General features: G+C 53.0%; 7 protein-coding genes across 7 annotated transcripts; 4 read left to right on the top strand and 3 right to left on the bottom strand.

Annotated features, from left to right (window-relative positions):
• Nucleotides 1-1,873: 1,873 nt before the first annotated feature.
• LTS14_005114 (uncharacterized protein) lies at nucleotides 1,874-3,029 on the bottom strand (the record flags this gene model as incomplete). Its single annotated transcript, XM_064837813.1, has 3 exons — nucleotides 1,874-2,848; nucleotides 2,932-2,944; nucleotides 3,007-3,029. The coding sequence occupies 3 exons, from the start codon at nucleotides 3,027-3,029 to the stop codon at nucleotides 1,874-1,876; spliced, it is 1,011 nt and encodes a 336-aa protein (XP_064694517.1).
• Nucleotides 3,030-3,460: 431 nt separating this feature from the next.
• LTS14_005113 (uncharacterized protein) lies at nucleotides 3,461-4,354 on the top strand (the record flags this gene model as incomplete). The annotated part of the gene is made up of 3 exons (XM_064837812.1): nucleotides 3,461-3,500; nucleotides 3,596-4,235; nucleotides 4,318-4,354. 3 exons carry the CDS (start codon nucleotides 3,461-3,463, stop codon nucleotides 4,352-4,354), a joined length of 717 nt encoding a protein of 238 aa, XP_064694516.1.
• A 789-nt stretch (nucleotides 4,355-5,143) lies between these two features.
• LTS14_005112 (uncharacterized protein) lies at nucleotides 5,144-5,929 on the top strand (the record flags this gene model as incomplete). The annotated part of the gene is made up of 2 exons (XM_064837811.1): nucleotides 5,144-5,249; nucleotides 5,355-5,929. 2 exons carry the CDS (start codon nucleotides 5,144-5,146, stop codon nucleotides 5,927-5,929), a joined length of 681 nt encoding a protein of 226 aa, XP_064694515.1.
• Nucleotides 5,930-7,631: 1,702 nt separating this feature from the next.
• On the bottom strand, nucleotides 7,632-8,258 carry LTS14_005111 (uncharacterized protein; the record flags this gene model as incomplete). Its single annotated transcript, XM_064837810.1, has 2 exons — nucleotides 7,632-7,860; nucleotides 7,912-8,258. 2 exons carry the CDS (start codon nucleotides 8,256-8,258, stop codon nucleotides 7,632-7,634), a joined length of 576 nt encoding a protein of 191 aa, XP_064694514.1.
• Nucleotides 8,259-9,143: 885 nt separating this feature from the next.
• LTS14_005110 (uncharacterized protein) lies at nucleotides 9,144-10,864 on the bottom strand (the record flags this gene model as incomplete). Its single annotated transcript, XM_064837809.1, has 5 exons — nucleotides 9,144-9,764; nucleotides 9,818-10,175; nucleotides 10,229-10,469; nucleotides 10,530-10,659; nucleotides 10,712-10,864. The coding sequence occupies 5 exons, from the start codon at nucleotides 10,862-10,864 to the stop codon at nucleotides 9,144-9,146; spliced, it is 1,503 nt and encodes a 500-aa protein (XP_064694513.1).
• A 434-nt stretch (nucleotides 10,865-11,298) lies between these two features.
• LTS14_005109 (uncharacterized protein) lies at nucleotides 11,299-12,642 on the top strand (the record flags this gene model as incomplete). The annotated part of the gene is made up of 1 exon (XM_064837808.1): nucleotides 11,299-12,642. One exon carries the CDS (start codon nucleotides 11,299-11,301, stop codon nucleotides 12,640-12,642), a length of 1,344 nt encoding a protein of 447 aa, XP_064694512.1.
• A 793-nt stretch (nucleotides 12,643-13,435) lies between these two features.
• On the top strand, nucleotides 13,436-14,976 carry LTS14_005108 (uncharacterized protein; the record flags this gene model as incomplete). The annotated part of the gene is made up of 4 exons (XM_064837807.1): nucleotides 13,436-13,509; nucleotides 13,578-14,155; nucleotides 14,269-14,742; nucleotides 14,798-14,976. 4 exons carry the CDS (start codon nucleotides 13,436-13,438, stop codon nucleotides 14,974-14,976), a joined length of 1,305 nt encoding a protein of 434 aa, XP_064694511.1.
• Between the last annotated feature and the right edge of the window lie 93 nt (nucleotides 14,977-15,069).

Below are 15,069 nucleotides of genomic sequence, written 5' to 3'. Positions count from 1 at the left end.
CAGCACGCCGTTGCAAAACCTCCTCCTCTGTCAAAACGAATCGATCTGCCTCCCCATCTCGTAAAAATCTCTGCACTTCCGGTGGCAGTTGATCCAGACCAGCTACTGCGGAACGACGACGCGGTAAGAGACGTCCGTCCTCCTCGCCCCTCTGCAATGTCGGTGAGGGAGGCGGCTCATAACCAAAAAACCCTCGACCCGATGGTCTTGGTAGCTGCGTTCCACGCTGCGTAGGCTGCTGAGACCGAGCGTGAATATTCCCCGAGCTATCGAAGAAGAAAAGGCCATCCTCCCAGTGCTCTGGCCCAATGGCGCGGAGGAGGTCGGCCTCATTAAGCTGCGCATCTTCATCCGGAGCTTCTGGTTCAACGTCAGCGCGCGGAGCCCTTGCTGCTAGCGCCGCTGCCTCAAGAGATGTAGGGAGCGGTGGGCGCGGGCCGTAAGCACGAGCAGGGTGATCATGATGATGAGCCCAGATTGGTGGAGGACCGGTCCGGCGCAGCGCTTGAGCTGTGGCAGCGGCTGTAAGGGTACTTTCTGCGATCCGAAGGTCTGAGGGCAGCGGTGGCGGCTCGTCGTCTGAGTTATCGGATTCAGATCTTGGTGGTGTAGCGACAGTACGAACGACTGTGTACCGAGCCGGAGCATGAGCAGCCGTAGTATGAGCGCCTGGGAGCCGAGTATCGTGGAATCGCGGTGGCGGAAGGGAATCGCTCTCACCATCATGAGCAGGTGATACTGCACGGCTCAAACCCTCACGAGTCGGAGGCGGCGCACGCGGCGTGAAGCTCACACTATGCATCCTCCACGCCTCCGCATTGTCTGACGCATCAGCGCCTGTGACGACGATATCCGGTACCGCCACACTGTCATCGCCACCAGTCTCTACACCTCCCTCAGCGTGATGCCGCTGACACGAGACCGGATACCCACGTTCACGTCCACGTTCACGCAGCGGTGGCGATTCCATCGCTCGCAGGAAAGCCATATCGGCAGGCCCAAAAGCACTAGAGTGGAAACCATCGAGATCGCTGTAAACCTCCTCGTCGGGCAGTGGTGGGGCGGCTCGGAAGTAAGAAGCCTGTTGAGTCCTTCGGGAGTCGCTGGTGTTGTTGTTGGTAGAGACGGTGGTGGTGGTGGTATTGTGTTTCCTACCAGAGCCAGAGCCAGAGCCAGATTCAGAGCCAGAAGAGTTGATGAAGCTGGACATGGCTGTCGATATCTGTCTTCCGTATGAGTGTTGGTGCTGGTCAGGTACCTGTCCTGCTGTGTATCTTGTCAACTATGGTGAGCTGGTCGTACAGTTTAGTGTCTTGAATCCCTTGCAGTTCTCTGAATATACTAGGTTAATACTCCTACCAGCCTACCCTATTTAACCACTGGCAAAGAACGGCACCGCAGTCGTGGCCGTGTCTCGATGCCCCGGGCGTCACTTGTAGCTGGTGAATCTCACCCAGACAAGTCTTTGTTCTACAGCCTGTGGCATCGCATTAAACAATGCCTTTGTGGTCACCGCGACATTCACAAGTGGTTGTTGCATCGTCGAAGATCTCCATTCTGAGTGTTCCGTGGTGAATAATGTCGAGAGTGGGAGAACTGTACTACAGTCACGTTAGTGCCCTGGAAGATTCGGACGTGTGTCGGGGAAAGAATGATTGCGTGAATATAGGAGGGGACTCGATAGCCACCAAGTGGCAAGAAAAGTCGTCCCTGCTAAGCTGCCATGACACTGCTGTGATGATGGCAGTATGCGGACATTGGTAAGGGAGTCGTATATGCTCCTTGGGTGTGGCGAGCTCAATGCTTACGCGATATCCCGTCTATCATGCCAACCAGCATAGCCACCTCATACGCCCACGTATTTCCGCCGCACTCAGCTAACATCCATCTCATCCCCACCACCACCACCACCACCACCCTTAGCCCTCCGCTCATCCACCCTCTTCCTCGTCGCCGCCTTCGCCTCCTCAATCCACACCTCATGCGTCCCCTCCCTAACCTTCAACCCCGTAACCCCCTTCATAACCTCCCCCACAAACCCCACGAAATTATGTCTCCTCAAAGCATTCTCCCACCTCCACCCCCTCCTCTTCTCCTCCTCCCTCGCCAACAATGCCGTGTCCCCAATCTCCCTCGCCTTAATCCTTAAATCCTCACACATAGCCAGGAGATTAAACCGGATCTCCGTCTGGGGATACCGTTGGATCCGACGTTTGAGCACGGGTACAACGGCATCGGCGAAGATTTCCGAGGGACAGGCTCCCGGGTCCCCGTGGCGGATGGGTGCGGGTTGCAGGCCATCGAGTTCGTAGAGGGTGTCATTGATAGAGGTATAAGCGATGAAATGATAGACGTCGTCTTCTTCCGTCGCTAGACGTGTCTCATCGCTGACGAAGGGGGAGGAGCGGGCGAAGGAGTTGTGGACGTCGCGGATGAGGTCGCTGTTGCTTAAGGCTTCCCCGCGGAGGTCGGCGGGGAAGGCGGAGGTGAAGTCTTTGAATTCTTTCAGGTTGGGTCCGATGGTGATCTTGCCGCTTTCCTCCTCAGCCTCGCCGTCTTTATTGAGTAGGACGGACAGTAGGGCTTGTGTGCCGCAGGCATTCTGGATCGTCTGTGCCGCAAACCATACCGGCTCCCCGTCCTCCTCCTCAGCTCCTTCTAGCGCTGCATAGTCGAATTCGCCATCGAGGGGTTTATCCTTGGCTGCTTTCTCGCCTGTCGGGTATTTGAAGAGGAAGATGACGCCGATGGGGTTGAGTTCTTGTAACGATTCAGGATCGAGGGAGATGAGTTCTTCGAATTGCACATTCTGGACGCCGAGGGATTCAATGAGGAAGGTGAAGACGCCCTGATGTCAGAAGAGAAGTGTTAGTGGGTGGTGGAGTGTCTGGGCTGGGCTGGTGATGGTTTGGGCGAGGGAGGCGAACGAACGGCGTCGGATTCTCTGTTTCAGATGTGGGGTTAGCTTCTTCCTATCAGGATGGACTGGACCAGGAAGGCACGTACATTGTATTCCAGCCTCCAGACATGTTTACTATGAGATCTGAGGTTTGCTATGTTTTCCCACCACGCGACAATTTGATCTGTCTATCACATGTGCCTCTGAAACATGTGAAACCATAGCTTGAGCTCTGACCACGTAATGACGTCAGACGGGCGCGGTCCACTACGCGCCAAAAGCTTCCAACAAGCGACAGGTCAAAGCAAGGAAAAGCGAACAATCATCTTTCTCTTATCCACGCATACTATCTCGCTCGTGACTCTCCCTTGCTTCATCATACCCACGCCTAACAAATTTACTCCACGACAACCGCCATCGTGGCTTCACCAACAGGACTTCTGCATCGGCCCAACAGCGAAACGGAGGATCCAGCAGCCAGTTTCATCACCGATCGCAGCGCAGACGAGGAAATGTCTTATGCCGATGCTGCCAAGAAGGGGCCGAAGCAGGCCGAGAAAGATGTATGTATCAAGCACCTATTACACATTTGATCAGGAAGGTACGATGAGCTAACACGTGCTACAGAGTATGTTTCAACCCCACCTCACTTCATCTCAACTCACATGATATATGGTATTGATTTGATACACCCAGAAATCCCCGACACCGTCCCCGAAATAACCCACTCCGACTCCGGCGTCCACACCATCGGCGGCGGAAACCACGAAAACTCCATCCCTTCTTACTCCGACCAACAAAAAGCCCAAGAAACACGTGACTCTGCCTCCGCAGCCCGCGACCAAGCCTCTGCCTCCTTCCAAAACGCCTCCGACACCGCCAAAGCCTCCCTCGATCAAGCCTCCCAAGACGCCAAGGCATTCATGACCCGAGCCGAGAGCGGCGCGAAAAAGACCGAAGCGCAAGGAGCGAAGAAATACCAGAATTTCACCAAAGAGGCCGGGAACAAAGACTGGGAGAAGTTATCCAAAGACGCGCAGAAGCAATATCAACAACTCGCTTCCGAGGCCGGGGAGGAATGGGAGGATGTGAAAGTCCAAAGTAAGAAGGCCGGGGAGAAGGCGAAGAAAGAAGGTAAGGAGGCGGAGCGGTGGGCGGACAAGAATAAGGGCAATCCCGTTGTAGTGGGGAATTTGGTCGTGGTGGCGGCGATGGGTGCGTTGTTGGGGACGGGGGGGTATAGGATGCACAAGGCGGGGAGGTTGACGTGGAAGGTTGCTGGGGCGTGGGCTGGGGCGGTGGGGCTTTTTGCTGTGGGGGATTATTTCGTGAGCCAGTAAGTGATTCCTTTTTCTTGCCATCTGTGGAGTTTGTGGGACTGGTGGTGGTGATGGGGCTCGTGCTAATATTGATCGCAGATGGCTGTTTAGGAACAAGTACCCGCCGAAGAACTAGAGGGCCGACTTTCATCTGGTCCTTCTGTGCACATAGATGTCCATCTCCAACTCTCCCTTCTCGCGGACTCCTGGACACTTTGGCCAGGCGGCACGCGGTTTGTAGCATACTTGTACGATTGATCTTAGCAAGTCTGCTTTTTGGTACATCATGATTTTGCCCATGCATCCTTCCAGGTCACATCAACGACTTCTGACTATCTAGAGCCCGGCTTCCAAAAAAGCATGGCCTCAACTGGCTGTGTCACAATTGGACACTTTGCGTTGGCTCCGTGTCAGATGGAGCTCTCAATCTTATGCTCCCAGTGATGCAGAGTTGCCATCTATTGCAGCATTGACGCGACTCCCATTGCACGCTGTACGATGTCTGTTCCAGGACATGAAGGACACGAACGTCCCGCAGCAAATATCAACGGACGCAGATGAGTCTACTTCCACAGAAATCTCAGACCAGGTCTCAAACGTGCGGCGGGTTGGCGACTCGGCTACTGCGTCTGGCAATGGTACAAGCAGCTTAGAAGTCCCAAAGACAGCGCGAGAGGTACATCAGTGGGCTAGGGCTAACTTCTACCAAGCCTGCAGAGGGTCGCGAACGTCGCATACACGCGCGGACCTGCCATTCCAATGTACGTCCGGTTGTCACTATTCCACAGACAAGATCAGTGCCTGGAGACGACATGAAATGAGCTGGCAACCTCAAACTTTCTGGCATTGTCTAGTCTGCAGGACCGAAGAAAGGGGTCCTTCTATCTATGCGCGGAAGGACAAAATCTTTGACCACATACGTGCTATGCATGGAGAAGTCGACCGCTCCATATCGGTCAGTCTGTGCGAACGCTCCAAAATCCCCATTCACGCGGGATTCGAGAAAGCGTGCAAGTTTGTTGATGCCGTAGGTAGGCCATGCCGGTCTTCTTTCAAGACATTCGAAGAGCGAACTTGGCATTACATTGCACACTTCAGGGGTCAAGTAATCGACGGTCCATGGACCCTCATACCAGGTCGCAACGAATGGTTTGTCGATAATGAACACGACGATGACGAGATAGGCGGTTATGACGAGGCTAAAACGATACGTGATGCCGATACCTACTTGAGGGAGCAGGTCAATTCTGGTGTTAGAAGGGCCTACGAAGCCAATATGACCGCTCTCGCGAACTGCGTATCTGAGGACGAGAGGGTCGATGGCCTGAGCAATCTAAGTCTTACGATGGTGGCTCAGAGTCCATTCGGAGATGATACTCATGCCGACGACGACCTCAGTGGCCACGCCGACGATATCATCACGGCAGATTCTGACCTTGGTCTACGGCAATACGACAGCATCGGTGAGCACGCGGCCAGCGGCTTAGCAAACTGTCCAGCAGCCGGTAATGTTCCTGGTAACATGCATGGCGAACAAGACGACAATAACTCAACCAACGGAGGAGCCACAACCGCGGCGGACTCCGGGTATCACTCTCAAGATCAAGCTTATGGTTCAGGAGATTGCGAAACTCGCCGAGCGGACATATCTCGGGTCGCTCGTGGCATGTTTGCCGCTGGACATATCTCACTTCTTCTGGGATCGTGCTGAAGAGGACATTGATCGATGGAGAAGGCTAATAAGTCGGTTGGTATGGCATGCAACGGCTTGCAGATAACCCGTTTCAGCATAAAGCAAACAACTATCAACGTTGTGAACAAAGATCACTCCACACCTTCTTCTTCGTCCGCCACCCCGCATGAATCAGCATCTTTACACTTCCGAGATGGCTAACGTGTCATGGCCATCACAGTGGACTGCCACATTAATTCGCAGCCAACGAACATCACCCGCGACTCTCCCCCCTCATACACTGTTGTCTCGCGCGGGATGAATGAGGCGCAGCCTGCCACGAGCAGCGGCGAAAAGCGTCTCAGGTTCAAGCGCTAGATATGAATGAGTGACTTGGCTATTGACAGAGAGGTGAAGAGCAGAAATATAGCCCCATTGTTCCAAGATACCAAGCCACCTAGCCGAAGGCGTCATTCTTAGCTGAAGGCGGCAGAGCTTGGTTCAGGCTTCTACTACTATAGCTATAAGAATGATCAACTGCCAAGAAACCATTTCCTATTACCACATGCTGTAGCAGAGACTCCATCCTACATTGGTGGAATTTCCTAGGCGAGCATCACTGCCTATAGACGGCTTCCCAGACGATCCACTGGACACTGAGTGACCAAAAACGCATGAATTTTCGCCGCGTAGAGCGTGGAGCGTAGAGCGTAGGACGTCTTCCTCTCGATGATCGAGAGCTTTAGGTCGTTGTGATTAGAGGTCAAAAGGAAAATGCAAAACATACAACAGCAGGCATTCGCCAGTCGTCACCGACCTGACTACTACTCTACCGGTCCCCGGCTTAAGTATAGGAGAGCGGACGGGATCCTCTGTTTTCCGGGGCCTATGGTCGTATGTACTGGTTAGTGGTAAATTAAAAATTTATATCCGCTATCTCAACTGCCGAGTTGGAGGCACGAATGGAACAAGTCACAAGTTCGGTCTGGTGCTGTTGGAGCAGTAAGCTACTATGTTACATGCAACGGATACATCAGCACAGATACGTAGCGTCACAGCATTACAGGGAGCAGGTAAGTCGACAGCCAACTACGGAAATGCCACATTGATCACGAGTGGGACCATTGCGGGTTTCGAGATGTGGGAGCATTCTTTTACACGTGTGAAAAGACCAATCCTCTCTCTCTCTCGCTGAATGAGACGTGCACGCTGCGCCCTCCAATACATTCGTGGAGTCGAGAGTCCGGCTTCTTATATAGTATAAGGCAAGTATTGTAAGCCGTACGAGCAAACAGTATGACCGCATGCGGGCGTGCTCGTCAATGTGATTTTGATCGACACTCTCAAGTCTTCGTCGTCCATGTACACAGCTGCGTTCTTGTCTCATTGGCATAGGCGGCGATATGGTTAGAATCTAAGACGTACGGCAGCAGGCTTCCGCACTTCAAGCTGTGGGTGCAACGGAAACTTTCTGGAAGCGCGGAAATGTCTACACATTATCTGACAACCTCACAGGGCAATGTCTTTCGATCATGCGAACAGTTGCAATTGGCAAGTGTACCATTTCCGTTCCTGCCTGACTGTCGATTTCGTTTCCACAGCCATCAACTTCCATATCAACGAGCACATCCTACGCATGTGAGTTCCTGATGCTGTCAGGCAACCCGTTATAGGCATCGTACTGCTTATTGAACGCGGAGGACGCCCTGGCCATCGCAAGTCAGCTCTTGAAATCTCTTGTTCATAGAGGCAAGGACTTGCTTATCGCATAGGGAAAGAAATACCGGCGCCTAGCAGCATGATCACCGAGTAGGCCATGAGTAGCCGCGTGCGCTATCTTCCAACACAGAAGTAGTCTCTTCCTCCTTCCTTGTGGTGCGAGGGGAGCCAGCTCGACCTTTTCCTTCGCAGCACCGATTTTCCAGATCCGAATACATATCCACGCAAGATCAATGGCACTGGGCACGATCCTGGTCAGCCAAAAGAAGTGTATCGGGGTTAGGAGGAGGTCCAGTGCTTACCCATACATGGAGAAGATGGAGAAGGCGACAATATCCCAACCCGACCATAGGTATATGCACCAGATCGCAGTCAAGGCCATCCACGTAGTAGTGATGATCCACCCGATGCCCAGATACGAGTGTAGCCATCTCCATTGTGATATTGGCTTCCAAGGGATTCGTAAGAAAAGTGCGAGTAGTCCGATGGCGAGGGTGACATAGCCGAAGACTGCGTGGAAGATGATGTAGGCTGGGACGCGAGTCCCAAATACCTCGCCGTAAAGCTCTCTCGTGCGAAGACTTGACTCGTAGCCCTGCGCGTTTCGGTGGATGAGGTCCAATGAGGCCAAGGTCTGTAAGAAGGGCATTTCGTCGAGCTGACCGCGCGGGCTTGAAATGAACAATAGGGACTGAGAGGAGATGATGAGAGCCGAGGACTTGCGAGTCCTCGGAGGCGTACTTATAACACCATTACTTACATGAAAACGCCGCAACGGTTGCGCGACGTCAAGACCGCGTGCTTGTGGTATCATGACCATAACACATCTGTGGTCTGTGATGTGTAGAAGCATGGGCCGAGATCGTGCTAGTAGATGGCGCTAGTTGGAATACGCAACTTTGAAACCACGATCTGGCTAGTCCGGCTTCACTTTCATCCGCTTGCAGGCTTAGAGCATGACGGCCACAGTGTGTTTCTGGAGCGACACGGGATGGGAGGATTCGCGCGCTCCTGGAGTTTCCTGCTCAGGCCTGCTGGTATTCCCTCATCTCTGACATATCGATGTCCAGCGCCTCTCTGCTGCCGAGCGATGACCTGAAATGCGTTCTCATGTGATGCAGGTGAGTGGGATATCATGTCTGGCCGTATAGATCCTGATTGGCCACAGGCTTGCAGTTAAGCACAACAGACATCTCCGTGGATCTAATGGGGGAGTGTTAATAGACCGGAGTTCTTACGACGTGGACGATCCGACATTGTTGTAGAGTCTCCATGGCTGCTGTTAGCATGCTGACTTACTAGTCCTAGCCGGTAGGGCACCAACGCTGCTCAATCTACATGCGATTCCTTATCAAGCAAGCACGTGTCCATCTGTAGGTGCTGTACAGGCTTCCTGAGCGAGGAGGGCGAGATACGAAAAGAGTCAGCTCGGGGCTGGTATAACAGCTAGCTTTGGAGGGTGTAGCAGACTCCATGAACTGCCACTTTGTACGACAGACGCAGTATAACGTAGTACGTGAGGGAATTGCTAATTCTACCGACTGAAGCGGAAGCTCGCATCCTGCTTGTCGGTCAAATCGATCCTCGCCGCACCCGTTGTATCGACGTCGACCTGCTCCTTGCCGGTCGAATGCTCACTTATCCCGCTCGCTGAACGATCTCTACCAGCATTGTCTCTCGAGCAAACCACACGATAAGCAAGAGTGGCCGAGAACAGCAGACACCACGTGACAATCGCAGTCACCACACCGTCAACGTATCTTGGCCCATGAGTCCAGAGCTGCGGAGCACTGATACAACCTGCGCAATATCCGATGAAGAACATGGTATTGACGACAGAGCGCTTGGTGTTTCCCTTGACGTTTGAGGCAGTTAGCGAGAGCAGGATAGACCACGGTGCCGTGATACATGAAGAGAGCCAGGATGCGACAATCAAACCCCAGCCAGCTTTGACAGTTAGCCTCATAAGGAAGATGTTGCCAATCAATGGTGGAATGCAGAGAGCCATGGCCACGAATGTTCTGTTCTTCGGAAGGAGCACACAGCCAAGGAGACCAAGCCACAGGAGTAAGATCTGTACAGCGCCCGAGGGTGCAGTGTGCAGTAAAGTTTGGTACTTGTCGTAGCCAAGGCCTTTAATAACCAACGAAGCGAACTTGATGGGTAGGTCAGCACGAGCGACATGGAAAGGCTCGCAATTGCACTTACTGTGTGTACGGGAGACTGCATCGTGACCAAAACGCCGAACCAGAAAACGAGCCACGACTTTGGATCCAGGAGTGCCTCTTTTAGCTGAGCAGTGGAGAAATTTGTCTTGTCGCCACCCTCGCGATCCTTGATCATGCGGAGCGACAGCACGTGCTTCTGGCGTGCGTTGAGGAACCAAGCATCGTTCGGTCCATTGGGCATGCACAGGTAGAACGCCACGCCTGCAGCAATAGTGAGAGCGCCGCAGACGAGGAAGAGCACACGCCATGAAGCGATCGCTAACGAGCTGTTCTTGCCAATGCCGTACATGAGCAAGCAGCCGACGATCTGCGCCAGACCATTCATCGTGATCCACAGGCTATGAGCATATTAGCATCTGCCTCGACTGGTTCTAACGTGAGTTTGGCGTACGCTGTCCTGGAAGCATGCTCCTCCTTGCGGTACCAGACGGCGGTGATTGTGATAAAAGCTGGCGAAACAGCACCTTCAGCGAATCCGAGCAGGAAGCGAACAGCTGCGAATCCAGCAAAGTTCTTCGGCGCTGCCAGACACATGCATATGGCTCCCCATATGATGATACTGGCTCCCACGAATTTGGTGAGGTGGAGCCTACTCATGAGATAGATGACAGGAAATTCGGCCACGAGTTGACCTTTGTTCCACATTAGCACGGATGTTGCTCGCCAGCCATGTGGGTTAGAGGCCAACTTACCAACATAGAAGATGGAGCTGCACCACGAGTATTGCTTGCTCGTCATTCCGAGATCAGTTATCAAGCCGAAAACGCTGGCATAGCTCAGACTCTGTTTGTCCAAGTATTGGAGGAAGAAGACGGCGCAGATCTGACGGAGACTTAGCGGTTGTAAGTAAAGCGTCAGCAATGAGGAAAGTCACCATTGGCAAGACTGCAAGATCAATCTTTCGGAGCACTGCCTTGTCCTGTTCTGTCGTGTAGGAATCGCCATACTCGTTCACTTCCTTCACTTCTCCCACACCAAGCTTTTCATCTGGGGAAGGTATCGTGGACTGAATAGTGTCGCGCTGCATATTGTTGGTCAACGTGGCCGAGTGGCCAGCCGCTGTGATTGTGAGGAAGAGTATCCAAGCGAGAACAGTATTGGAAACGAACAATATTGCTAGTCGACATATTGGGCGGCGTCCACTACATGTGCTCGACTGGGGATACCTGGATCCTCGTCCTCGTCACGCCGCATTCCCCGATGATAACGGCTCTATCGTGGGGAAGCCAGTCTTCCGACAAATCATGACTCTTTCGCTAGCATGCCGATAGAAGAAGCTCCACACTGTCGGTAAAGTGTACGCGAGCGCTGACTCGCTAGCTTGCCCGGCGCAGATAGAGTCTCGGAGACGGCTAGCTGGACGTTCAGTATCCCGATCACAGCTTCGCTATGAAGTCAAATCATTGCGAATGTGGATGCGGAACCCTCATCACTTCACAACGCTCGAGGACTCTTGACAACATGCTGGAAGAATCCGCCATCAAGCCTTGGTTACGATCACCCACACAGCGGATTGCACTCGCCAATGCTAGATTGATCGATGTTACCGACGGATCCGTCCGTAAGAATGCTACTGTCACCATCGTGGATGGCCTGATCCAAAGCATCGAAGACTACAATGAATCCCGCTTGCAACTACTGCGCCAGGAACGCAGCAAGGTCGTTGACTGCTCTGGCATGTATTTGTGTCCTGGTTTAATTGATTGCCATGTCCACCTCATGGCCGTACCCGGTTTCTCCGATCTAAACAAAGCATTTGGAAACGCAAACGACGTTTCTGTTCTGCGGCAGCCGTATGTCTGCGCTCAGATGCTACAAAGAGGCTTCACCAGTGTTAGAGACTGTGGCGGAGCGATGTCTGCGCTGAAAGAGGCCATTCAGGACGGTGTCTTCACTGGCCCACGGCTTTTCATCGCAGGCCACGCTCTTTCTCAATCTGGAGGACATGCAGATTTCCGGAGTTCGCACGATCACAGCATGTGCTGCGGAGGAACCACGACTGGCCTAGGTCGAGTGTGCAATGGAGTACCAGAGTGCATGCAAGCCGTGCGTGAAGAGATCCGCTCTGGATCCGACTTCATCAAGATCATGGGATCCGGAGGTGTGTCTAGTCCAACCGACAAGATCGATCACTTGCAATTCACCGGCGCTGAGATACGCGCAATGGCGGACTGTGCTGCTAATGCCAACACATACATTACTGCCCACGCCTACACCTCTCGAGCTATCCGGCACTGTATCGAGAATGGCGCCCGAGGCATCGAACACGGTAACTTTCTGGACGAGTCCACGGCAAAGCTGATGGTAGAGAAGGGCTGCTTCTTGACACCCACGCTTGTAACGTACGCAGAAATGGCATCTTCCAAGTGGCAAGGCTATCTTCCGATAGAGTCGGCTGTGAAGAACACCGAAGTACTCCGTGCTGGGCTGCGGGCGATCAAGATCGCAGCGGCTGCAGGTGTGACGATTTGCTTTGGTACTGACTTACTCGGGCCACTTGGAGAAGCTCAAAGCAGAGAATTTGCTTTACGGTCAGAGATTCTCTCGCCGTTAGCCATACTGCAGAGCGCTACGAGCAATGCTGCAAGACTTATATGCCAGTCAAATGCCCTTGGTCAAGTCAAGACAGGTTTCTGTGCCGATCTTCTGCTCCTGGCGCAGAACCCACTCGAGGATATCACGGTGTTGGACAAGCCTGAGACAAATGTCTTGGCAGTTATAAAGGAAGGAAGAGTGCACAAGTCGAGATGCAAAGAGTTTGAAGAAGATGGTGTCATGCCGGTCCGCATAAGGTCTTCATTGTGACCTCTCTGTCAAAGTCAATATAGAGTACCATGTGAGCATGATGGACGCCTTATTCGCTCTTCCGCGAGTGTACAGTTCCCCAAAAAAGTGAACTACAATTTCACGGCATGTGTGTTATGAAGAGCTACTGAAATTATCGGAGTTGGTCTCGAGAAAAGAGCGCGTTGCCGCCCGACGTCATGTCCAGGTATCCGAGGAGGACGGGACTACGTACATGATACCGATCGTCCGAAGATGATACGCACTGATCGGCCTCGGATTGACAAAGTCTAGCTCCGTGATGGCACTGCTCTACAAGAGCCGATGGCTATCAATTCACTGTCGACAGTGGTACCGACATGAAATCCTTGCTTCACCTACCTCCTTCACCTACCTCCTTCACCTACCTCCTTCGCCTACCTCTTCCAGAGTGCAACTCACCCAAGAGCTGAAAAGGCAGTCATGCTGTCGATTGCCACTCCCTTATGGTTGGCATGGCTCATTGGAGCGCAGCGCGTATTATCTGGGCCTATCGTGACTCTTCGGAATGGGACATACGAAGGCAATCACTTGTCAAGCAAAAAGCAAGACATCTTTCTTGGTATACCTTATGCGCAGCCCCCAATCGACCGTTTACGATTTCGAGCACCACAGCCACTGAATGGTATCTGGTCCGGCAACAGAGCCGCTACTGAGTACGGCGCAGTAGTACGTCTTGGATCAATCATCGATTCACCGCCTTGAGTATTCTTGCCGAAGCCAATTTGTGGCATTGCGGTGTATGCAATTCACGACGCCACCATCCTACGCACCGATGTCAGAGGACTGTCTCAGTCTCAATGTGATATGTCCGGAGCAAGCAAAAGCCGGCAAGTTGCCAGTTGCTGTGTGGATCCATGGCTTAGTGCTTAGAGCGCGGCCGCAACCCCGTCCGGACACATGCTAATCAGAGACAGAGGAGGCCTTTACAGCGGCGGCTCCGCGAATCCGTCGACGAATCTCACACATTCCGTGTACCAGTCAACACTCGCAGGAAAGCCAATCATTGCCGTGTCGCTCAACTACCGTCTGACCGCTTTCGGTTTCTTGTCAGGCAGTCCGGAAGTGAGCAAGCATGGAAGCTTGAACAACGGCCTTCGCGACCAGCGCCTAGCACTTCGCTGGATCCAAGAGAACATCGAGACTTTCGGTGGCGACCCAGCCAAAGTCATAATCTGGGGCGAGAGCTCCGGAGCGCTGTCTGTAGGTAAGCAGCTCATAGCTTACCAAGGCCGCAATGATGGACTTTTCCGAGGAGCCATAATGGATTCTGGTGGCATGGTCGAGAAGTGGCCATACAATATTGCTAATGCTACCGCGTATGGAGAAGACCTCTATCGCAACCTGACGGCCACTACCGGCTGCCTCAACGAGACAAGCTCATTGGAGCGTCTGCGCGATTTACCAATCGAGCAACTGTCTGCTGCCCTGAAATATAGCGCTACACCCGTCTTTGCGGGCACCGGCCTCGGACCATGGCTGACGGTGGTCGACGGTGAGTTTCTCCAGGATAGGCCGTCTGAATCGCTTCGAAAGGGACAATTCAATAGCGATGTCGCCATTATGTACACGACCTTGACGGACGAAGCACGGTCTTCCTATGGTCAGGTTCAGTCAATACAGATAGCGATTTTGCCAGGCTTATCGCATCGGCGGGACCCGATGAGCAGGCCATCGAGACTCTTGAGATACTGTATCCAAATGTCAACGCCGTGGGTCTGCCCATGGACTACCATCCGACAGCCAGCGACGATGCTGCCCGAGGTGTACAGTATAAGCGTGCAGTTGCGTTTCTGACCGACGCAGTGGAAACAAGCTCGCGTCGATTGACACTCGACACGTGGGCCAAAGCAAATGCGACTGCGTATAGCGCCCGATTGGACCTGATTCCCATGGATTTGCCATCTTACTTGGGCGCGTTCCATGGGGCAGATCTGAATATCGTCTTCAACAATATTAACAGCACGGGCAGCAACATCGGTAGCACGGCCTATGCAAGCCCGCAGTTCCGGCTAGCATCCGAGCTGATGAGCCGATCTTGGGTCTCATTTGTACATGACCTGAACCCGAATGGGCATGGTGGTAAGAGCTCTATTTTCGTTCATGATTCGATGCTGACAGCTGACGGCCCTCCCAGTCCCGCACGTCCCGAAGTGGCCAGCGTGGCAGATCGAAAACTCCGCCGAAGTAGGCTCCAGCTTTGTTTTTGTCGCAAAAGCCAACGATAGCAGAAGCGCCTATGTTGAGCTTGACACCTATAAGCTGGCACAGACCAGGTATATCAATAGCATCTGGAGCACGCAATTGAATTACTAGTGGGAAATGTTACGGATCATGGGCTTTCTATGTCCTGAATAGTGGAATGGTTACTACTGCAGAATCCGTGCCTGAGTATAACCACAGCCTTGG

The sequence above is a fragment of the Recurvomyces mirabilis genome, assembly GCF_035927965.1.
Source record: "Recurvomyces mirabilis strain CCFEE 5264 chromosome Unknown scaffold_12, whole genome shotgun sequence".
Classification (NCBI taxonomy): domain Eukaryota; kingdom Fungi; phylum Ascomycota; class Dothideomycetes; order Mycosphaerellales; family Teratosphaeriaceae; genus Recurvomyces; species Recurvomyces mirabilis.
This window is presented reverse-complemented; position numbering and strand designations above follow the sequence as displayed.